The 24,395-nt window shown below is 42.6% G+C and overlaps 1 protein-coding gene and 1 pseudogene across 1 annotated transcript; one reads left to right on the forward strand and one right to left on the reverse strand.

Annotated features, from left to right (window-relative positions):
• Positions 1 to 275: 275 nt before the first annotated feature.
• LOC121543156 (probable C-mannosyltransferase DPY19L1) lies at positions 276 to 15,248 on the forward strand. Its single transcript, XM_045216759.1, has 22 exons — positions 276 to 831; positions 1,209 to 1,233; positions 1,381 to 1,468; positions 1,660 to 1,797; positions 1,894 to 2,014; positions 5,536 to 5,629; positions 5,770 to 5,827; positions 6,322 to 6,413; positions 7,316 to 7,415; positions 8,029 to 8,106; positions 9,419 to 9,505; positions 9,623 to 9,682; positions 9,985 to 10,065; positions 10,263 to 10,364; positions 10,542 to 10,613; positions 11,525 to 11,604; positions 11,756 to 11,780; positions 12,133 to 12,252; positions 12,537 to 12,711; positions 12,954 to 13,053; positions 13,149 to 13,274; positions 13,568 to 15,248. The coding sequence occupies exons 1-22, from the start codon at positions 588 to 590 to the stop codon at positions 13,737 to 13,739; spliced, it is 2,238 nt and encodes a 745-aa protein (XP_045072694.1). The 5' UTR covers positions 276 to 587; the 3' UTR covers positions 13,740 to 15,248.
• Positions 15,249 to 15,597: 349 nt separating this feature from the next.
• Positions 15,598 to 22,967, reverse strand: LOC123481186 (annotated as a pseudogene).
• Positions 22,968 to 24,395: the final 1,428 nt, after the last annotated feature.

The following is a 24,395-nucleotide window of genomic DNA, read 5'->3' on the forward strand; positions in this document are numbered from 1 at the left end:
TACAGGGTGTGTTAAGTGGTGGTGTCCTATCCTTTCAGGCTGTTGGCTTGAAGTAGGAATACATAGATTTAAATAGTGGAGTATGGTAGTTATTATTATACTTTTTTGTGAGTGTAGTGTTAGATGATTGTATTTTTTAAAAATTAAAGCGAAGTGTAAGGGAGTTATACTCCAGTCTAGTAGGTGGCAGTATATGCAACATTTATTGGATGCCAATGGCCGTTAAACCTCATCGAAGTAGAAAAGAAAGAACGCGAAAGAGAGAGAGAGAGAGGTCTTGAGTCTGCCAGCAGGGATTCTGCTGGTATGTGCCACTGTAGCATTAGGATTCTATTTACGTTAGAAAAACTACATTTTGAACTGAAGTGTTCCAACTACAAACTGACATTTGCGTTACCATGGTTACTAACGCATGCAGTCTGTATTAACTCCAGTTGGGGGCGAACATTTCAAAGATTTGTGCAGTGAACACAGCATCACTCAGGTAGCAAGCAAAAGGTGTAGACCCTGAGCGGTGGATAGAAGCTACCCATCCAGTTACTTATACAAAACGTCTTTCACAGCCGAAGACTTACGATTATGAAAATATGGTCGTAAAAACTAGAAAACAAAACGTGAAGGATCAACCGCCGCAGGCCAACGTCAACGACAGAGACAGGAGTCCGCTTGTATCGCCAGGAACCGGGAAAAGTAGACGATCAGGCAAAGGAACCTCTTTCAACAGCTTGCTTCACAATAAGAATGGACTATTTCCTGGGTTTTCATTAATCAGAAGTAAGCTTGGCCTTACTCCGTCTGCTTTTGTGAAACTTGGAATCACTCTGGTTCTTGGTAAGTGTCACACAACAACACATCTACAGTAGCTAGCTAGTTAGCTAGCTACAAGTACTGTAACTATGTTGCTAACGTAGCTGTTAGCTTACGTTAGCTAGCAAACAGTAGCGTACGCTAGTTTGCTAGCTAATGCTAGCTCACAGTGCACAACCACAACGACAGCTAACGTTTCTGAGGTTGCTATCCCAGGCTGTGCCATGGTCATTGGTGGCTATCAAATTATGCTAGCCAATTTAACGTTACTGTAGTTAGTTAACGGTAATTATATTATTAACTAGTTAGCTAACTCATAATAGAACTATGATTAAACCCCACAACTTTCCTAATATCATTAACTAGTTATATTTATCTGTTTCTCTGTCTCTTCTTTATAGCTGCTCTGACTGGGTATTTACATTGGTAAGTAGCTAACCTCGTGTCTAACAACAGTTCAGGTCATTGACATGTACTTCAAAGTCTTGAATGTGTCCTGTGTACATTGATTGTAGATAACTAACGTTAGCTAGCTAACTAGATATCCCTAAAGCCTATTTGTTGTTTGTGTAGGTACCATCTCTCACGCCTCTTTGAGAATGACAGACACTTCTCACATCTGTCAGGACTGGAAAAGGAAATGGCATTTCGGACAGAAATGGTAAGTCTTGTGTTGTTGAAAGATGACAAGAAGAAACTAATTAAATAATGATGACCTATTCTATATGATTGTGTTTGATACTGTGTCTTGCAAAATCTTAGAGCCTTGTTTCTGTAGCAGGCCATGAGCCAATACCTGATCAGGGCTTTTATGTGGGAATTTAATCAATTTGTTATATGATCCTGTTCTAGGGCTTATACTACTCCTACTTCAAGACCATCATTGAGGCCCCAACTTTTCTCAACGGCCTGTATCTGGTCATGAACGATCGGCTTACAGAGTACCCACTGGTTATAAACACACTGAAAAGGTTCAATCTCTATCCAGAGGTAACATTTGTGGAAATGGACATCCTTGGCATTTAATTGGACAACAGACTTTGTTGAGGGTCTTCATGCTGAAATCCTTCCTCCACTGCTCTCTAGGTTGTCCTGGCCAGCTGGTACAGAATCTACACAGATATAATGGAATTCTTTGGACTCCCCACCAAGATGTGTTGGTCCATCAATAGAGGAGAGGGTATGGCTGCAGTGGACGGCTGTGAAGGTACCAATGCAGTCTTGTTTGACCTGAACACACACAGACACACAACTCGCTAGGCCGGACGCAATCGAACCAGCACTATGGGAAATAATAAAGAAAACAAGTGTTATTCCTGTGCCATCCAGCTGAAGTGGTTCATCTGAAATATTAGTTGTAAAAAAACTCATTATTGCTGCATATGAAATTGAAAGTTGGCATAACGCCAGTGTTCCACTCTGTAGAGAGAGGACTGCTTGATGACACAAAGCCAAACTGTTAGATTTTAATTCAACATATGCAGTGCTACTTGAAAGTATGTGAACCCCTTGTGCAATTACAGATTCTTTCAGTTTTTACCATCAAATCTTAATTTAATCAGAACCAGTCTTTTTGATCTGACAACAGGTTTATATTTACCAATACCATATGTTGGTGTAGAGGAAATCATGAGTAGTAGAAAAACAAAATTTAAAAAGGAATTAGTGCAGGTGCAAAAATAAGTGAATTAAGTTGCATTGGTTAAATCAAGTAGGTAAGTAGAATCAGGTGGGTAAATAATTATCTACCAAATGAACCAATCAAAGGAGAGATCGTTAGCAAAGAGTTTGGGCGGGACTCTGATAAATAGAGATAAGAAACCTGGTCAGTTTGGTGTTACCCATCCAGGTGAATGCAAAGCACACCATGCCGATAGGAAAGGAGATCTCAGAGGACATCAGTCTGGGGAAGGCTATAAAATCATCAAAAAAATATTTGAGCTCCATCAGTCCACTGTGAGGCAAATAATGTACAAATGGAGAGCATTTAACATGACAGCAACTCAGCCTAAAAGTGGACGCCCTTCCAAAATATCCCCAAGAGCTACAAGAACAATAATAAATCAGGCAAAAGCCATCCAAACATAACATCTAGAGATTTGCAGACCTCCCTTGCTGCATCTCAGGTAACTGTGCGTGCTTCAACAATAAGAACACTGAATCGAGGGTTGCTAGGAAGAAGCCTCTGCTGTCAAAAAAGAACCAAATTGCCCATCTTAACTTTGCCAGAGACCACCTGGACAAACCTGAAGATTTCTGGTAGTCCATTCTCTGGACCGATGAGTCCAAAATTGACGTTTTTGGTCACAATCAACACTGCTATGTTTGGTGAAAACCCAACACTGCCTACCACCAAAATAACCTTATCCCAACAGTCAAGCATGGTGGTGGAAATGTCAAGATCTGGGGCTGCTTTTCCTCCTCTGGACCTGGACAACTCCACATCATTAAGGGAACCATGAATTCTGAGGTATACCAGGAGATTATTGAACAGAACGTCAGGGCATCAGTCAAGGAGCTAAAGCTGGGCCGAAAATGGGTCTTTTGCACCTGCACAATGCATCCGTCATAAAATGACCCGATACCTTTGGGGTTCTGATGGCACTGAGGCTGGTCTGTTCTGAAATGAGGCTTTCGGTCTGCCTACAAGGGCGGCTGTAGGAAGTCGATGATATCCGAGGCTGCCATCACCTCTTCAGGAGTTGGGTGCTGCAGTCTGGTGTCAGTCTGTGTGAACTGCCCTCACCCCATCCCTCAGGTGTGCTGCAGTCTGGTTGGTCAGTCTGAGACCACATGACCTGTAGCCTACGGCCCAGACTCCTCCATCACACACAGCCCTCTGGTTCCATAGAGCGGTGGAGGGGCTTCCCACCATAATGGCTGCCCGTCCTGTGTTTTCTCTTGACGCGTTGCGGTGCAGAATCAGGTTGCTGACCTACTCCCAACATGTTCTCCAGACCCTGAAGGGCAGGTTACTGCCTATAGCTGTTAACCGTGTGGTCGGTGTATCAAACTAAGCAGCTCATTCGCGAGACCCTGAATATTGTATTGAATTTGAAGAGATTAGTATGAAAATGTATGTAAGTCGCTCTGGATAAGAGCGTCTGCTAAATGACAAATGTAATGTATGTAAATGTAATGTCTTCCAACAAGACAACGACCCAAAGCGTTCAAGCAAGTCTACCAAAGAATGGCTCAGGAGAAAGAAGATTTGTGTTTTGGATTGGCCAAGTCAAAGTCCTGACCTAAATCCAATCGAGATGCTGTGGCAGGACCTATAGCGGGCAGTTCATGCCAGACACCCCTCAAACCTCACTCAATTGGCTGAGTTCTGTAAGGAGGAGTGGGCAAAAATCCCTCAAAACAGATGTCAGAGACTGATTACTGGCTATAGGAGATGTTTAGTCCAAGTTATTGCTGCTAATGGAGGTGCCACAAGCTATTGACTGAAGGGGTTCACATTTATGCACACATCAAATCTGAGTTTCTGTTAAATAAACCACATTGTTAAATAAACAATGAAAATATATCTTTTTTTTTTCTTCTGTCATTTACTTGGAATGTCTTTTATTACGAATTGGGGTTTAGATAAGGAATTTATGTTTATTTTACTATTTTATAGCAAAACAATGACCAGCCCTGTAGGGTTCACATACTTTCAAGCAGCACAATATATTCCACTGCACTGGATCAATGTTATTTTTCTGAATCGTGGCTTTCCAAATGTGCAAGTTTGACTGAATACCAGTTAATTTCAGGAAAATATAGATCTGTGTCTCCCATAGGAATACCATACAGTTGCTTAGCTTATGAATAATTGCAATCCATTAGGCTATTTCTTGCTTTCGTTGCATTTTTATTGAGCTGCTGCAGAAAGGAAAAGCTTTTCTTATTTCACAAAACACATTTATCAGGGCCAACTTCAATGAAATCTATGAATATGGGGGAGGTGTTTTGTGAGGGGAGGTTGTTCCCCTTTTCTACTTGTTGAACTGTTCTCTTGACTTCTTATTAGCACTCCATAGCATGTTATATGCGTGGACATGGTACTTCTCAGTGTTTTATATATATATATATATATATATATATATATATATATATATATATATATATATATATACATATAGGCATATAGTTAAGACTGGTGCAAGTTACAGTTCTTTCTAATTAAGGTGTGAATTCTGTGAAAGCACACTATGTAGTTTGAAGGTGCTGCTGTACATGTAAGTGCCGCCTGCCTTTTGTTCCTGTTTCCACTAGCTGAGTGCACAGCAAATTAGAACAGACTCAGAATAGCCCTTTATCCTCAGCAGTTCTATGGTAGTGAAATGAAAGAAAGCCTCTCACTTCAGGAAAGCATTAAGACGGCGACTGAAGGCTTCAAGGTTTCCATTAGGCCTGTCTTTCACTATGAGCGTGCCATGTGTCAGGTGTCAATCAATCAATATTCCATCATGCTTCAAACATCTTATTTTGAGGCATTCCATCAGTTGACTAAACATCTTCTAAAAGTAAGGTAATTTGTTTGGGACAGTAATATGACAAGCAAACAATATTCTCACTCATTTTTGTCCAGGACTTCAGGTCATGGCCATAGAAGAACATATAGTAATGTAATAGAATCCCTGGGCATGAGAATCAGTGCTTTGAAGTTATGGTATTTGGCTATCCAAGGTCCTTGCCATTGCCAGTCTCAATCCTAATAGTCTCTCTATCTGTGTGTGTCAGGTATGGGTGACCCCGCCTACTTCTACGTGACCTTTGTGTTCCTCCTCAACGGTCTGATGATGAGTCTGTTCTTCATCTACGGGACCTACCTCAGGTAACTTAACCTTTACCCTCCTTTGATTCTGCATCGGTTAGGGTTCAGATTAGGACTTTAAAGTCATTTAGTCAGTTTAATGTTTTAACAAAGACTGATCAAATAAGAAAACATTTATCTCCCTCCCTTCCTCTCTCTAGTGGTAGTCGGCTTGGGGGCATGGTCACGGTGCTGTGTTTCTTCTTCAACCATGGAGAGGTGAGTGTGTACCGTACAGGACCGTGGAGGTAGACTGGTGAAGGTGGAGATGGGGGATGGATACAATGCAGGCAGCCATCAAAAGGAGCTCTGTCTCAGCCAGTATCAGATGGGCTGAGTGGTTTCTCTATTGTATTCTTCACACCATTAGATACTGACATTTCAATCATACTCTCAGCTCTCCTGTCTCCTCTCCCCAGTCCCCACCCACTTGTCTCCTTGGCCTTCTCAGTCTGTGCTGGTTTCAACGCAGAAGTGTGAATGTATCCGCATCATTATTATAGGATCATTGGTGCAGTGTGGGTTGTAGGATGATGACTAAATGTACTGGATGAGATTACTGGATGCATCTTTATGTACAAATAGCTTTTCGCAGTTGTCATTGATTGATTGCGTAGCGGTACAGAAAATCCCCTCCTACGCAACAATGTGTTGTCGCAAAATAAAGTGGGATTGTGTGTGTGTGTGTGTGTGTGTGTGTTTCTGTGTCCCAGAGCACCCGGGTCATGTGGACTCCGCCCCTGAGGGAGAGCTTCTCCTATCCCTTCCTGGTCCTGCAGATGTTACTGCTCACCCACATCCTCCGGTAACTCACAATCCCTCCTTCTGCTCCTTTCTCCTTCCTTTCTCTCTCCTTCTCTTATCAATACTCTCTGGCTGCCTCGTGATATGGAATGTAGAGCAGCGATTCTCAACTGGTGGGTTGCGACCCAAAGTTTGGTCGCGGAAGCTTTTTGATGGGACGAGTAATGTTTGTTTTTTTAAATAAAAAAATACTCCAGTCTGAACTAAACCAGGTAGAAAGTGTGTAGAAATGATAATGTACTTACATATTTTTATAATTTCATCCTTGAACATTTTTTCTTAAATCACAGTATTTTCAATATAGAGCTATTAGCAGCACTATTTTGGTTGATTTTGTGGTCTCAAGCCAGTGAGGTGACTTTATTAACATTTTTCATCAAGAATATGGGCAAAATGTAATTATTGACAATGAACGAGGTAGTTGGGAATGTTGTTCCCTTGTCATATAATTGCTATATTAACTATCAATATACCATTCCTTTTTTTTTCAAGATTGTATTTTGGCGATTCTTTTTCACGATAAGAATATTGGGTCGCGACTGAGACAACCTAATTCAATTTGGGTCTGAGGAAAAACCAGTTGAGAACCACTGATGTAGAGGATATTGAGTGCTCTGCAATTGTTATGATCTCAATTCATTGTGGTCCAGATATCTGATTTGTAAAGCTTGGTGTTGGTAATACCAAGGTTGTTGGTTACGTTCCCGCATTGTTCACATGGAGTCAGTGTCTGCTATTTGACCATGTTAACTTCTTCTCTAAAGCTGTCAGTGTGAGTGGATGGTTTGGTGACTGATACATTCTATCTAGAGGCAGCCTGAATGGGAGTGTTAGTGTGTGCCTGTGTTAATGGATTTCCTTACCTCTCGCCTCCTGCCCTTTTCCACATCTATCTCTCCAAAGGACACGAAACCCCAGCAGAAAGGCCATGTGGGCGCTGGGCATCTCCAATTTGTGCTTCATGCTTCCCTGGCAGTTTGCCCAGTTTGTGCTGCTAACCCAGGTAAGAGAGAAACATAGGGAAAGGTGGAGGCTGTGAGAGGGGTGGAGAAGAGGAAGACTGAGAGGGATAGAGTGAAGGGACGCTGTGAGAAAAAGAGACTGAGCCAGGAGAAAGAGAGATTGAGAGAGAGAGAGAAAGGGAGAAGAGTAGACCGTTAAAGCGACATTGTAAGAGAGGGAGAAGAGGATAACAAAAAAAGCAACAGACTGAAAAATGAGGGAGGGTGTGAGACAGATGGAGAAAAAGAGACTCTGGAGGGGAGGCAGACAAAAGCGTCAAAGGTTAGTCTTTCACACTAATGGGATCTGCTGGCATCTTTGCTTAGCAACAGCTTTGCTATCAAGTATCCCTCAGCTAGCTACAGTTCCCTATCCTAATCAGATCCTTCTATATGGGGATTTTACAACACACTGTAATCTAAGTACTTATTACATCAAATCAAATTGTATTTGTCACATGCGCCGAATATAGGTGTAGACCTTACCGTGAAATGCTTACTTACAATGTGTATTGTCGTCGAAAGTAAGCATGCACCCTTTATTGCAGTCATTTCACTGTTGTGTTGTAGACACTACTTATTGCTTGTGTTTACACGTTTGAGTACTTGTTTCAGGTGGCCTCTCTCTTTGCCTCGTACATCCTGGGATACATCAGCCCCACCAAAATGCAGTCCCTCCTAGTGACACACATGGTAAATGGATTTTCTGGTTCCTAACTAACCTGTACTCGTGGCCGTGCATCGTAAAACAGGGCTGTGCGTTCTGCCAAGGAGTGTGTTTATCTGTGTGTGTGATTCTGGCCGTAGCTACGTTACTCCTCCACCACAGTTCCAGCTCTCCTAATCGTCTCAGCAACACAGGCTGTTAGCGTGGCTAGCATAGCGGGCTGGGGCCAGTGTGCTGGGGAGATAAGAGAAGAATCCCTTTGTATTAAGATGATGCTGAGATTTGTGTCATTGGAGGAGGAGAGAAGAAAGAGGACATATGGCTGTGAATAATTCATCTGCCTGGCAAGAAGTGGCAGCGTGAAGAAAACGGGGACACACACAGGCTTGTGTCCTCGACGACCTACAGCATTGTTAAGCCCACTTTGGCTGAAACAAGTTTGGTGTGTCTGTGTGCCATGACAACAGTAAAAAAAATAATATTCACACACTCTTTTCATAGTCCCAGTCGGTATTCGATAGAACGTCGCAGCCCTGCCCACCTGTGGGGAAAACAACCTGTGGTTACTTAGGTTACCCCATTGGCTCACAGCAAAAATGTAACCTTTTTCAAATGCAATTTCCTTGTTGTCAACCTGTTTTAGTCAATTACAAAACTACATTTAAGAAAAGCACATTATGTCTAAAGATGACTTTTCAACATTGCCTGCTCCCGAGTGTTCTCACTACTTAGAAACACATAATATTGTAGAGCTTCCCTCATGTCTGTTTTCATGGCGGTGCTAGCAGCCACATGAGTGCTACTGACCGGCTACCGACCAGAACATTAAGCTAGCCAACACCAACAACACAAACAAACAGACTATAACGGACTATGCAGCTACAAATAGTAGCATTAAGACGGTGACTGAAGGCTTAAAAAATACTCTACTAAACAAGTTAAATGTCTTACCTGTGATGAAATGTTTTCCACACACATACTGTAGCTACGTGTCGCTTACTTGGACACTGGGTCCCCACATTTCCCACACTGAATAGCCTGAAGCCATAGGGCTCTTCTCGCTCTATTTCCCTACCTGGAAGCATTGCGAACCGTAGGTCAGGATTTTTGACCTGGTTACATGTATAATGAGCAACACAGCAGCTTTTCTGCATTTCTTTTCTTTTTCTGTATACAAAAAATCTACAACAAAGTTGTCTCTTTTACACTGGGGGTCATTGGGAAATTATGTTTATTTTCCCCAATTTGTGGGTGTGGTCGAGGGGAATTCCTTATTATTACGTGAATATCGACTCGGACTATGTCACCAAAGTTCTTTGCACCCGATTCCATCTCCAGATCACACTTGCTGTGTGCTTTGTTCTGATGTTCGGGAACTCCATGCTGCTGACATCATTCTACGCCTCCTCGCTGGTATCCATCTGGGTGAGCTGGACTAGCACTCTCCTCATGCTTTCAATGTGTAGAGGATGTGTCTTATGTTAAGCATGGTGTGATGTTGAAAATGGTATGGTGTAGAAATCAGTTCCTTCCTGGTTGCAGGGAATAATCACCCTGCGGGACAAATTTGCAGAAGCCTTCAAACCTGGCCTCATCACATGGGTAAGAGCACATAAGTGTGTGTGAACATGTTTAACTTTACTTGTGGGGACCAGAAGTCCCCACAAGAATGTTAAACAAACAAAAACTGGGGACCTTTTGCCGGTCCCCAGAAGGAAAAAGGCTATTTCTATGGGGTTTAGGGTTAGAATTAGTGTTAAGGGTTAAGGTTAGGTTTTGGGGTTAGGAAAAATAAGATTTTGAATGGGAATCAATTGTGTGTCCCCACAAGCTTAGTAAAACAAGACTGTGTATGTGCGAGGGCACGTGTGTGTTTCCTGGTTGACCTGTCTGTCTGCTCTCAGGTCATGCAGGGCCTGGTATGGGTCGTCTCCACCGTCATTCTCAAGTTCATGCTGTCAGCCATCTTTGGAGCCTCTGATGATGTAAGTCTTTCAAAATATTATTGTGCATTTGAAACAACCTAGCTATATTGTCTTACATTTTGGTGCCCTTTTCTGGAAGAATCAATGTGCATTTTGAAACAAGCCGTCACTCAGAAGTATGATAGGAATACAAGTAAATAGGAATATGCAAACTATTTGAAATTGCATCTATTTTTACAACAATTTCTCTCTCCCAGGCTCACATCAGTAGCTTAATAAAGTCCAAGTTCACCAGCTACAAGGACTTTGACACCATGATGTATACCTGTGCTGCTGAGTTTGACTTCATGGAAATTGAGGTATGAAAGACACTATTGGCCATATTTGGCAAAGCAACATGGTACTAGTGTTAGAAGGGATCCTTTCATAGTATTTGGCAACTAATTTTGTAAAGGTCATGTAGTGTGTGTGTGTGTGTGTCAGAAATAAATGTTTTTCTCCAGTCGATATGACGTGTGTAACATTGCTCTTCTCAGACCCCATTGCGCTACATCAAGACACTGCTGCTTCCCATCAACATGCTGGTGGTTACTGTCATAGCAGGACGGGTAAGACTTCATTTGTGTACCATACACCAGGCACTCCACACAATCCACTGTTAGAGAACAAGGCAGGCATCCTTGAAATGTCATTTCTCCCGTTCTGCTTTTGACATGCCTGTTGAGCTCAGTTTGTCATATTTGAGGCAGGCTTGAAGAAACGGCAAGAGAATTATGTTCCAAAAATATTCAAGAATCTCCTCGAGCGTGTCCAAATGTGTCCGTTTGATCTAATTGTGTGTCAATGCAGAATCAATAACACAGAGTGGCGCAGTGGTCTAAGGCACTGCAGTGTTTGAGGCGTCACTACAGATCCGGGTTCGATCCCAGGCTGCGACCGGGAGACCCATGAGGCGACGCACAATTTGCACAGCGTCGTCCGGGTTAGGGGAGGGTTTGGCCGGCCGGGATGTCCTTGTCCCATGGCGCTCTAGCGACTCCTGTGTTGGGCCGGGAGCATGCACGCTGACACGGTCGCCGGTTATACGGTGCTTCTTCCGACACATTGGTGTGGCTGGCTTCCGGGTTAAGTGAGTAGTGTGTCAAGAAGCAGTGCGGCTTGACAGGGTCGTGTTTCGGAGGATGCATGGCTCTCGACCGTACAGGAGTTGCAGCGATGGGACAAGACAGTAACTACCTATTGGGGAGAAAAAGGCGTACAACTAAATAAAAACTGTCACAAAAAATGACAAGTGCCATTTTTTATTCTGCTTGACTTGCTTTGCAAGTGAAGAACTGGAGGCCTTCTAAATAGTGACACTGGTAAAAATTGAAATGGTTAATTGTTTGATATTTGCTGTGAGTATGCTCGCTGTTAGCATATAATAGAAGGCGGAGTCATCCTGGTCAACGTTATATCCCTTCTGAGGTTTGCCTTTTTTATTTGTGACACTGTTTGTCCATTCTCCTACTCTGTACAGACGATCCAGGATGTTGTGAGGTTCCTGAGGGAAGGAGAGAAGTATTCTGTCAAACCTGATGACGACGACGACGACGAAGAGTGAGTATCTTTCCCTCTGTCCTCTCTCTGTTGTAAAACTCACCCTCTTAACAGCACAAGTCAAAAGGCAAACCTGTGTGCATTTTGCCCGTTCATTCTTATAAAGACAACACAACTTGACATTTTGACAACTTTTTCAAATTTTTCACAGGCCAGAAATGTTAGCAAAAGGAGAGGTAAGCAAGCATCCTGATTTCCCTGAATGTTACTGCTGTCTCATCATGTCATATGATTCAAGCCTTCTTTTTTCTTAAATGCGGTAATGTTCATCTGCTTCAGCTACAATAGTAATGATCTTCTAAGTGATTTTCATTACCTGCATACAGAGGCAATTTTCTCCTGCCAGTTAAATTGTGCTCGCTTTATTACCAGTTCTAGCTCAAACCATTTATTTCTCTCGCTTCCTCCATCCATCCCTCCCCCAATCTTGTTCACTCCCTGTGGCCTTCAACCCTCATTCTCTACCTGGGCTCTTTCTCTCTCTCTCTCTCTCTCTCTGTTCTCTCTCTTTCTCTGTCATGGTCTCAGCTGGTGTACCATAGCCTACAGTTGATAGCCTTTGCAGTGCTGGCGATGCTTATCATGCGTCTCAAGCTCTTCCTCACGCCCCACATGTGCATCATGGCCTCCTTGATCTGCTCCAAACAGGTCAGTCCCTGACTCGACTCAACACAACACCACTCAACATGACACGACACCACTCAATGCAACACGACTCAACACAACAGGACTCAACACAACACGACTCAACGCGACTCAATGAGATTCAACACACCACAACACAATTAGCACTGACACCACACAGATACCACAGAGTACATAACGGTACCAAAGATAGATCACAACACCACTACCACCACAGACCTTCATCACAGACAGACTACAAACCAGTGTTCTCTGTGATGCTCATGTGTTGTCTGTCTGTGTGTCAGTTGTTTGGCTGGATAGGGGAGAAGTTCAAGCTCCACATGATGGTGTTTGGCATCCTGTCCATCATGGCCATGCAAGGGGCGGCCAACCTGCAGGCCCAGTGGGGCATCATGGGAGAATTCAGCAACCTACCCCAGGAGCAGCTGCTGGACTGGATCAAAGACAGCACCCGGCCCAGTGAGTGATGTCATCATCCTACGCCTGAAACAAAGCCCCTGGCGCTCAAAACAAAATAATAGTTTAAATCATTCTAAATGGTGTCCTTCATTATGGAATTGACTGATCTGACTAGGTTGGATTGGTGAAAGCAATTGGCTGGTAACCTCACTTTCATGGATCCAGTCCCTTTCAGATCAGTGATCATGACCCATTCCTTTGTGGACTCTTCTCTTAGATGTTTTGTTTTGTGTGTGGTGCAGACGCTGTGTTTGCTGGAGCCATGCCCACCATGGCTAGTGTGAAGCTGTCAGCCGGCCGGCCCATCGTCAACCACCCACACTACGAGGACGCTGGACTGAGGTGTGGACATAGCTAGTACAGTAGTATCAATGTTATGTGCCAGGCTAACACCAATTCAGCGTTGTCTAAACGTTGTTGTGGTCTGTTCCACTCAGAGAGAGGACCAAGCTGGTGTACGCCATGTACAGCCGCAAGTCTGCCGAGGTGGTGAAGAAGAACCTGATGCAGCTGGAGGTGGACTACTTCGTCCTGGAGGACTCGTGGTGCACCCGGCGCTCCAGGTAACCCTGGGTGGCCTTCCTGTCAGTAACCCACTGCTGTTTACACTGTCATATGCTCTTGTGACATTGTCAACAAGTAATTCCAGTCAGTGCAGGGCATTTTTCCAACTCACTCTGAAATGACTCTGAATTGAACTGAACCCAATTCTGCTGCAAAGTGACCTTTTGAACAGTCTGTTTCGCAGCCAATCAATCAAACAATGTTTTTCTTTAGTTTGTTTCTTTGCTGAAATATTTTCTCTTTCTCTGCCCCCCTCTTTCTCCCTTCCTGGCTTTCTCTGTGCTCTCCCCAGGCCTGGCTGCAGTATGCCTGAGATCTGGGACGTGGAGGACCCTCAGAACGCTGGGAAAGTCCCCCTCTGTACGCTCATGTCCAGGGACTCCAGGCCCCACTTTACTACCGTCTTTCACAACAACGTTTACAAAGTCCTGAAAGTTCCCAAAGCAGCTAAAGACCTCAGATAACAGCAGGGTCGGCCTGTTTTTGGTGCTACCTTCTAGTATTTCCACCGGCTCCGGCCCGGTGGTGTTTTTATATAGTTCCTTTTCCTGTTGGTCTGTCTCCCTTTGGAGGTACCACTGCCACAGCTGCGTTTTACGTCTCCCTTTTCTGAGGCTCTGTTAGAACAGTGGACTGATATGATGGGCTAGATTAGAGTCCCCACTTGTGTTGTATAAGCATTTAATTTAATTTGGTTTTATGCAAGCTTATACTGAAAGTTGTTCTTAAAGACTGAATTCATTTTATTTGAGTGTGTATTAGTACATTTTGGATGTCAGGCATATTTAGTTTTCGTACTTTTATGCCCTTTTTTTGCATATTAAGAATTGTCAGTATTTAGACAGTGTTATTTTTTTTCAACTGCTGTGTGTTATAATTGTGTTATTTGCCAAAGCAAAGTGTAGTTAGTATAACTACTGGTGTTACAGCTGCAAGTGTCAGGTTAATGTAGCCCACCTGAAATGACCTTTAAGAGAAGCGGAATATAATCATCTACAAACAGATTTTTTCCAACCACCCATTGCAGCTTGTAGCAGTGCATTATTTTAAGCATTAGCGTAATGACCTTTTAGCGTCATTGCTTTGTACTCTACCACACAGGAAGGTACGTCATGAATTTGTAGCCTTTTTTGCACCTCAAAATGTGGCCTTGCACATGTCACAACAGCAACATATTAGAATTCGACAATGTATTATGACTCAACACTTTTTTAATTTTTTATTATTTGAATTGTAACGCGCTTGTGGTTACTTCCCCATAGCTGTGAAAGACTACGCCACTCTGTGGACTCCACTTTACACTCGTTAGCACTGGTGTGCTCTACCCACTTAAAACCACTTTCTCCTTTTGTGACTGTGAAAGTCCCTTTGCCACTCTGATGAGGTCAAGGGTCAAACAGGAGAGTGCTCCGCTTAACCGGAGTGTCCTTGTCATAATCCCTGTGACTCACTCTGCCTTTTACCAGTGTGGCATTGAAGTTACTTACAACAACCCCAGTGTAATCATTCCAGTGTAAAAGCGACACTATTGTTGGGTAAAAATCATCTCACCAATACAGGTGAGCCTTTTTAGCAATAAGCATAGTTAGTTACTCATCAAGACTTTGTTTAATGTTTATACATTTAATACAACATTCAGCAATTGTAATAGTATCAAGTAACGGTTTCAATTAAATGCAAGGTGAAAGCTAGAAGTTTATTTCAATGTATTCTGCTATTTCTGTGACTGTTCACGAATAGCACTGCAGGTGCTTATGGGGTTTTATTTTTTGTTATGTCCAAGATATACTGTAAGGTACTAAAGTGATCTTGAAAGCAAAGTGCCAGTTTTTTGTGGTTGGGCGGTGACCACACAACCTGAAATATTTTGACATCACCAATTTGAGTGACGTCAACATTTCTAGTGACAGGCCTAGCTTTGTCTAATGCTTGTCTATTTCATCTGTATTTTGAAAATAAAATGTTTATCAGCATCTTTCTTTCTCTTGTTTTTGATTAACAGTCAAACCAATGAGTAAAAGTTTGTGCTGGTTGATCATTTATGAAAGAATTTGATATTTCATTCATTTAAATGGGTTCTGAATTCACAGTAAGAAGCCTTTATTAATAGAATACACACCTGAATACAAACGTGACTGTTTATAATTTGGTTATAATATGGGGGCCGCCTCCCACAAAGAAAAAAGGTTCCACTGGGTATGACAAGAAATAGTGAGTGACTTTCTCCACACTTCCCAAAATATTAAGTGATTCTGTAGTAGTTATGCAGTTAGATGGTAACATTATGTTGGCCTTATTTGGACTTTCCTGTAAAAGGGGTAATTTATGATTGGCTAGGGTCATCTCTTTCCCCCCCATACACCTCTACCTCACACAGTGTCAGGTACTTCTCTCTTCCTGGGAGAAAGATAGTGAGATAGTGTCCCTCCATGTTACATGGAAAATCCATTGGCTGCCCTTCTCTCATCTCGGAGATCACAGCACACCTGAAAAGCACACATACCAGTAAGTTAGAGCATACAGCCAGAGGTTTTTCCTGATCATGAAACCTGCAATTGTTGATGTAAACCGGTAAATTCGCCACAACATCTCCAAAACATGACCGCTGTGGATCATCTAAGCCAAGGCTTCATGAATCATATCTTATCTTTTTCACAGTGGATTGGTCGTGTGCCGTTGTTCTCCAGTGAGTCTCCAATGTTGATCTCAGCCCCGATGATCCTGTGGAGACAGCAGTCCCCTCTGTTGGTGATGGTGACTTGGTATGTGTCCAATAGGTCCACTCTCCACCAGGGGTTAGTCTCTGCCTTCGTGTGGCTGCAGGAGCCAGCATGGTACAGTGGGTTACGCTTCCTGTCGATGGCATTCCTGGCAGCATCGTGGCTGTCGTACTGGGAGGAATTGACCGCTACTCCACCGGAGGCTAGATTCTCTGAGGGGCACACAATAAGAATTAGGGGGAAATACAGTGCCTTCAGAAAGTATTCATACCCCTTGACATATTCCACATGTTGTGTTACAGCCTGAATTCAAAATGGATTAAAAATATTTTATTCTATCCCATACCCCATAATGATAAAGTGAAAACATGTTTTTTGACATTTCAACGAATGTATTCAAAATGACATACATAAATATATAATTTACTTAAGTATTCAAACCCCTGAGTCAATACTTTGTAGAAGCACCTTTGGCAGTGATTACAGCAGTCAGTCTTTCTCGGTTAGTCTCTAAGACGGGGATCTTCAACTAGATTCACATGTGGGCCGATTTTTACTGGAGCGGATGGTCAGGGGGCCGGAACATAGTTACAAATAATTTGTAAACTGCAAATTGACCGCAAGAAGTACAAACAGATATTTTATTAAAACATAATCATTTCAAACCATGCTTACTTAGAACATGGTCACATATCTCTCTATTATGCGTGGGAATACTTTGGAACAGATTTCCAAAACTAAAATCACTTGGAGCTGATTTGCTGGTGTTTTTACAGTCTTTAGGTTAAAAAAACAAATATATACAGTATCAGTCGAACGTTTGGACACACCTACTCATTCAAGGGTTTTTCTTTATTTGTAATATTTTCTACATTGTAGAATAACAGTGAAGACATCAAAACTATGAAATAACACATATGGAATCATGTAGTAACCAAAAAAGTGTTAAACAAATCAAAATATATTTTATATTTGAGATTCTTCAAAGTAGCCACCTTTGCTTTGATGACAGCTTTGCACACCCTTGATATTGTGCTTTTCATGTACTAGTCCTTTAGTTGAACTGAGTTGTCAGTAGTTTATTGTAAACATATTTGCTCAGCCTACTCACTGAGGGTTACTGTTGCCGTTGTTCTTCAGGGAACTTCCGATGAGAAACTCCGCCCGTCCAGCCTCCAGGGGCAGCAGTCCTCTCTGTTAGTGACGGTAATGGATGTGACTCTGTGAACAGCCAGCAGGTCCACCCTCCATCAGGGGTCGCTCTGGAGCCGGGTGTGGGCACAGGAGCCAGAGAGGTACTCTGCGTCCAGGCGACCATCGATGGCGTTCTCGGCGTGGGTCAGACGGCTTAGCTTGGACAACTAGGTCGCTCTGTCCATCAGTGCCATGTTGCCTTCATTCAAATATGAGGGATGGGGTTTGCTTAGAAAAATTACTTAGTGAGTATGGAATATTGTGTAAAATCCAAGCTTCTGGTTAAGGATTTCTGATTTCTGGTCCCAATTTTAGCCTGGAGGGTACTGTATGATTGGATGTAGGAGTAGCTGACCTTTCAGAATAGCAGGTCTTCTGAGGGATCTCAGAAGATCCAACAGCCAGGCTAGGTTTAGGTTTGGAGCTGTAACAGCTGTCTTGGGGGCAGTTGAAGGCAGGGCTGCAAAAAGGAGGAGAGAGACAGGGAGAAAGGGAGTGGAGTAAAACATTTGTATCCGTAAACAATAATAAAAAAAGGCATCTGCTGGAGAAGGTGTACATTCAGAATGATGGAGCTCATACCTGCCTGAAATATGCTTGCGTGCACATCCACCTCACACATAGTCAGGTACTTCTCTTTCCTGGGAGGAGAATGTTGACATAGCGCCCCAACATCCCACCGCACGGAAATGTCCTGGTTTGCCCAGCAGGGATGTATGGAATCACAGCACACCTACAGGTATAGGAATGTTGAGCATTGTTATATGTTATAAGATGATTGCGGGACAAACAGTATTTGCTCAAAATAAGGGATCAGGGATGAGTGTCCTGAAAGCTTAAAGGGGCAAACTGCAGTTGCTAAATCTATTTTTGGACATTGATTCTTGAAGAATATAACTTAGAAATGCCTCATGAGCTTAGTTCAACTGTCGTCAGAACCCAAAATATAATCTTGTTTTATCCAATGTTCTTAAATAAAGTAAATGTAAACAAACTATATAGCCTCATAACATGGTTCAAACTATAAGTTTGATATCATGGATGGTCAGTCCTTGCATCCATAGCTATGTCTATGAATTTAAGAGTGATTACATTTGTCTAGCCCCATCCCTGGGCTGGAAGAACAGTTTGTTATTGTTTCAATTGCAGATTACCCCTTTAAGTCTGGTTAAAGTCTCATAGTTAATGATGATGAGTTATGGAGATGATTGGATTGTTTAAGGGAGAGTTGTGTTACTGGGATGACACATAGTGGGTTGTGTAGCCAGCCAGAAGTTGTGTTATGAAGATAACTCAGTGGGTTGCTATTGCCATTGTTGAACAGGGAGTCCCCAACGTGGATTTCTGCTCCACTGATCCTGTCGGAGCAGCAGTCCCCTCTGTTGGTAATGGTGACGTAGGTGACATTGTGGGTCTTGCTCAGGCCCACCCGCCACCAGGGGTCGATCTCTGCTTTCGTGTGGTTACAGGACCCCTCCAGATACCGATTGGTCCAGTTCAGGTCAATGGCATTGTTGGCATCTCCAAACGTGTCCCACTGCGACGACTGACTGGCTATGCCGCCAGTGGCAGAACAAACAAGATTAAAATCATGGGTATAAAAATGGTTCATTGTCAGTTCAAGATGCAGTACATAGCTGTACTAATCAATGATCTCAATGAAAACCTTTTCTAAAACAGTGATTGCATTCTCTATAGTACAACAAAAGTAAAAATACTGTATACAGTGGGGGAAAAAAGTATTTAGTCAGCCACCAATTGTGCAAGTTCTCCCACTTAGAAAGATGAAAGAGGCCTGTAATTTTCATCATAGGTACACGTCAACTATGACAGACAAATTGAGATTTTTTTTTCCAGAAAATCACATTGTAGGATTTTTAATGAATTTATTAGCAAATTATGGTGGAAAATAAGTATTTGGTCACCTACAAACAAGCAGGATTTCTGGCTCTCACAGACCTGTAACTTCTTCTTTAAGAGGCTCCTCTGTCCTCCACTCGTTACCTGTATTAATGGCACCTGTTTGAACTTGTTATCAGTATAAAAGACACCTGTCCACAACCTCAAACAGTCACACTCCAAACTCCACTATGGCCAAGACCAAAGAGCTGTCAAAGGACACCAGAAACAAAATTGTAAACCTGCACCAGGCTGGGAAGACTGAATCTGCAATAGGTAAGCAGCTTGGTTTGAAGAAATCAACTGTGGGAGCAATTATTAGGAAATGGAAGACATACAAGACCACTGATAATCTCCCTCGATCTGGGGCTCCACGCAAGATCTCACCCCGTGGGGTCAAAATGATCACAAGAACGGTGAGCAAAAATCCCAGAACCACACGGGGGGACCTAGTGAATGACCTGCAGAGAGCTGGGACCAAAGTAACAAAGCCTACCATCAGTAACACACTACGCCGCCAGGGACTCAAATCCTGCAGTGCCAGACGTGTCCCCCTGCTTAAGCCAGTACATGTCCAGGCCCGTCTGAAGTTTGCTAGAGTGCATTTGGATGATCCAGAAGAGGATTGGGAGAATGTCATATGGTCAGATGAAACCAAAATAGAACTTTTTGGTAAAAACTCAACTCGTCGTGTTTGGAGGACAAAGAATGCTGAGTTGCATCCAAAGAACACCATACCTAATGTGAAGCATGGGGGTGGAAACATCATGCTTTGGGGCTGTTTTTCTGCAAAGGGACCAGGACGACTGATCTGTGTAAAGGAAAGAATGAATGGGGCCATGTATCGTGAGATTTTGAGTGAAAACCTCCTTCCATCAGCAAGGGCATTGAAGATGAAACGTGGCTGGGTCTTTCAGCATGACAATGATCCCAAACACACCACCCGGGCAACGGAGGAGTGGCTTCGTAAGAAGCATTTCAAGGTCCTGGAGTGGCCTAGCCAGTCTCCAGATCTCAACCCCATAGAAAATCTTTGGAGGGAGTTGAAAGTCCGTGTTGCCCAGCGACAGCCCCAAAACATCACTGCTCTAGAGGAGATCTGCATGGAGGAATGGGCCAAAATACCAGCAACAATGTGTGAAAACCTTGTGAAGACTTACAGAAAACGTTTGACCTGTGTCATTGCCAACAAAGGGTATATAACAAAGAATTGAGAAACTTTTGTTATTGACCAAATACTTATTTTCCACCATAATTTGCAAATAAATTCATTAAAAATCCTACAATGTGATTTTCTGGAGAAAAAAAATCTCATTTTGCCTGTCATAGTTGACGTGTACCTATGATGAAAATTACAGGCCTCTCTCATCTTTTTAAGTGGGAGAACTTGCACAATTGGTGGCTGACTAAATACTTTTTTCCCCCACTGTATTGTATTACCATATCGAGTCTTATGGTCTGAGCATAGAATGTCTTGCCTTCTCTTCATATCTTGCACCTTCCTCTCTACAGGAAACATTACAGTACATAAGGGTTTGAGTCACAGGCTTTGGACCCACACTGTTAAGAGAAAGTTAGCCATGGTTTCAAGTCATCTAATAGCTACCATGTAGGCAAGTTAATGTCCAACAATAACACATCGGAGAAATAGTATCTAAAATCCTGTACATACCAGAGGAAAGATGTTTGTCCATATCTGTAAAAGGACCAAGAAATGTGTTGTAATTATAGGAATAGGTCATATTTGACCAGATGTCATGATTTTGTCACCCTAACAAGCTTATAAACTTAGATAAAGTGATCATGTATTGCCCCTTCCGTTAATTGATGCCATATAATGTCTGCTCCTCATCAGGACGGCTGCCCACATTCACCTCTACCTCACACAATGACAGGTGTTTATTGCAGCCCGGCAAGAAGACGTTCACATAGGGACCCTAGATCCTTCTGCACTGAAAGGTCATGACCACCCACGCGGGATATGAGGAGATCACAGCGCATCTAAAGAAGGAAATCGAACAAAAACACATTGTATAATCAAGCTTTTGATCTCAAATCTTAAACATCAAATGCGCTCTGTGTTTTAGAATTGAAATAAGTCAATATTTGCTGACGAGGCTCCTCACAATGGATTGTTGTTGCCGTTATTCTGCAGTGAGTTTCCAATGCGGATTTCAGCACCATCGATCATCTCTGGATCAACGTCTTCAATGTTGGTGACTGTTATGGAGGTATCGTTCACCATGGGTTGACTTGGGACTACATGATTTGTCTTTGTAGATGGAGAGACGTCTTCCATCTACGGCATTGTCAGAGCCCCCCATGTAGGAGTACTGGGAGGATTGGCCAGTAGTTTTCTTTAAGGCAACATTGTCTTTAGGGAAATAGAAGGTTTACACTTACAAATACTGTACAAAGATCCATGAAGTTATTCAACATACTTATGTCGTATAGATCTGTGTTTACCTGTAACAGGAACAATTAAATCAAGTTCTGAAGTTTGAGTTGGTCCCATTTCTTCTTAGAAGACACAATGAAACATACATGGGATGAACAGTGAAATTATACTGTGTCTTATCAACCATTTCTAGCTAATAAAAAAGGAAAACTACCACACAAATGCATCACCATCAACAGATTGATCTCAATATGAGTATGATCACTCTGCTGGGTTATTTTCTTCCAGGTTTTGATGTGTACCAATAGGAGCAGGATGAGCATTCACTTCCACCTCACACAGGGTCAGATATTGCATGTATCCTCTGAGGAACACATTGCTGTATTGCCCCTGCATCCCGTGGCATTGAAATGTGGTGGAGCCCCCTGCGGGAATGGAGGATATCAACGCACACCTGGACGGAACATTAAGATGTATCCTCTATCCTCGCCTCCTTTTTTAAAACCCAGTTGTGGAAAAAGTACCCAACTGTCATACTTGAGTAAAAGTAAATATACTGCAGTAAAAAATATTCAAGTAAAAGTGAAAGTCACCCAGTAAAATTATCTTGACAAGTGCGTGAATTGGACCATTTTTTCTTTTGGGTGTTAGGGAAAATGTATGGGAGTGAAAAGTAAGCGAAAAATAGGAATCTAGTGGAGTAAAAGTTGTCAAAGGTATTTTTACTTAGCTACTTTACGCCACTGTCAAAACCCATTGGATAAAAAAGTCCTAGGGGAGGCACCTTGAACCTTCTCCTCAATACTATTGAGAAGCAGGTGAAGAGAGAGGATGTGAGGAATCATAGAATTGTGACAGAGCTCAGGTGTCTGCTATCAGCATGGGCATACAACATTATTTTCCTCTAATGCTTAGATGTAGGATGAAGGGCAGTGCCATACCTGGGGTTACTGTTGCCATCGTTCTCCAGGGAGTTTCCAATGCGGATCTCAGCCCCATTGATCCTCTCTGCTAAAGTATCTCTGTTGGTGATGGTGATGGAGGTGACTTGGTATGTCTCCAGCAGGTCCAATCTCCACCAGGGATTGGTCTCTCCCAAAGAGTGGCTTCAAGAGTGATCTTCATAAGCCGAGTTCCATATTCCATCAATGGCTCTTTTTGCAGTGCCTCCGTAGAATGTGGAGGATTGGGCTGCTTTGCCCCTCAGAGCAACATTCACTGTGGGCCAGAAGGAGAATAATGAGGATAGCTATTCAGAACACAGATCAACCATAAATCATGTTACCAGCTGATAATCTCCAAACATGTTATAAAATAGTTTTTAAAGACTGTATTTAAAGATCCAAATTTGAAATAATGATACTATTTGCATGCGTTAACTTTACATATAGAACAATAGAAAATAGATTCTGATGGGACCCAATAAGGTAAGAGGTTTACTAACCTAATTCATCTTTAGAGCACCTTCCCATTCCCAGAATCCCAGTAGGGAGAGTATAGAGACAAATAGGAGAGGTTCACAGATAAACATCAACAGGTTCATATATTCTGTTCACCAGACAGTTCTTTGAAAATTCACAGATCAGATAAAACATGTGACTGACACATTTTGCAGTAGGTTACTCAAAATGAAGTTATCATATACATTTGGGAACTTACCTTGTATGTAATGTGTTTGCATGCTCGGCATTAGAGGGGATTTCTTTAAGTCCTAAGAGACTGGCAAAAATTGATTGAACATACAGTGGGGAAAAAAAGTATTCTCCCACTTAAAAAGATGAGAGAGGCCTGTAATTTTCATCATAGGTACACATCAACTATGACAGACAAATTTAGGAAAAAAATTCCAGAAAATCACATTGTAGGATTTTTTATGAATTTATTTGCAAATTATGGTGGAAAATAAGTATTTGGTCACCTACAAACAAGCAAGATTTCTGGCTCTCACAGACCTGTAACTTCTTCTTTAAGAGGCTCCTCTGTCCTCCACTCGTTACCTGTATTAATGGCACCTGTTTGAACTTGTTATCAGTATAAAAGACACCTGTCCACAACCTCAAACAGTCACACTCCAAACTCCACTATGGCCAAGACCAAAGAGCTGTCAAAGGACACCAGAAACAAAATTGTAGACCTGCACCAGGCTGGGAAGACTGAATCTGCAATAGGTAAGCAGCTTGGTTTGAAGAAATCAACTGTGGGAGCAATTATTAGGAAATGGAAGACATACAAGACCACTGATAATCTCCCTCGATCTGGGGCTCCACGCAAGATCTCACCCTGTGGGGTCAAAATGATCACAAGAACGGTGAGCAAAAATCCCAGAATCACACGGGGGGACCTAGTGAATGACATGCAGAGAGCTGGGACCAAAGTAACAAAGCCTACCATCAGTAACACACTACGCCGCCAGGGACTCAAATCCTGCAGTGCAAGACGTGTCCCCCTGCTTAAGCCAGTACATGTCCAGGCCCGTCTGAAGTTTGCTAGAGTGCATTTGGATGATCCAGAAGAGGATTGGGAGAATGTCATATGGTCAGATGAAACCAAAATAGAACTTTTTGGTAAAAACTAAACTCGTCGTGTTTGGAGGACAAAGAATGCTGAGTTGCATCCAAAGAACACCATGGGGCTGTTTTTCTGCAAAGGGACCAGGACGACTGATCCGTGTAAAGGAAAGAATGAATGGGGCCATGTATCGTGAGATTTTGAGTGAAAACCTCCTTCCATCAGCAAGGGCATTGAAGATGAAACGTGGCTGGGTCTTTCAGCATGACAATGATCCCAAACACACCGCCCGGGCAATGAAGGAGTGATTTCGTAAGAAGCATTTCAAGGTCCTGGAGTGGCCTAGCCAGTCTCCAGATCTCAACCCCATAGAAAATCTTTGGAGGGAGTTGAAAGTCCGT

This window comes from Coregonus clupeaformis, unplaced genomic scaffold (genome assembly GCF_020615455.1).
Source record: "Coregonus clupeaformis isolate EN_2021a unplaced genomic scaffold, ASM2061545v1 scaf0790, whole genome shotgun sequence".
Lineage (NCBI taxonomy): Eukaryota > Metazoa > Chordata > Actinopteri > Salmoniformes > Salmonidae > Coregonus > Coregonus clupeaformis.

Coding starts and splice junctions, on each gene's coding strand:
- LOC121543156 (XM_045216759.1), top strand. CDS start 588: ATGGTCGTAAAAACTAGAAAACAAAACGTGAAGGATCAACCGCCGCAG. Junction 7,416..8,028: donor AGTTTGTGCTGCTAACCCAG/GTAAGAGAGAAA, acceptor TACTTGTTTCAG/GTGGCCTCTCTCTTTGCCTC. Junction 9,683..9,984: donor AACCTGGCCTCATCACATGG/GTAAGAGCACAT, acceptor GTCTGCTCTCAG/GTCATGCAGGGCCTGGTATG.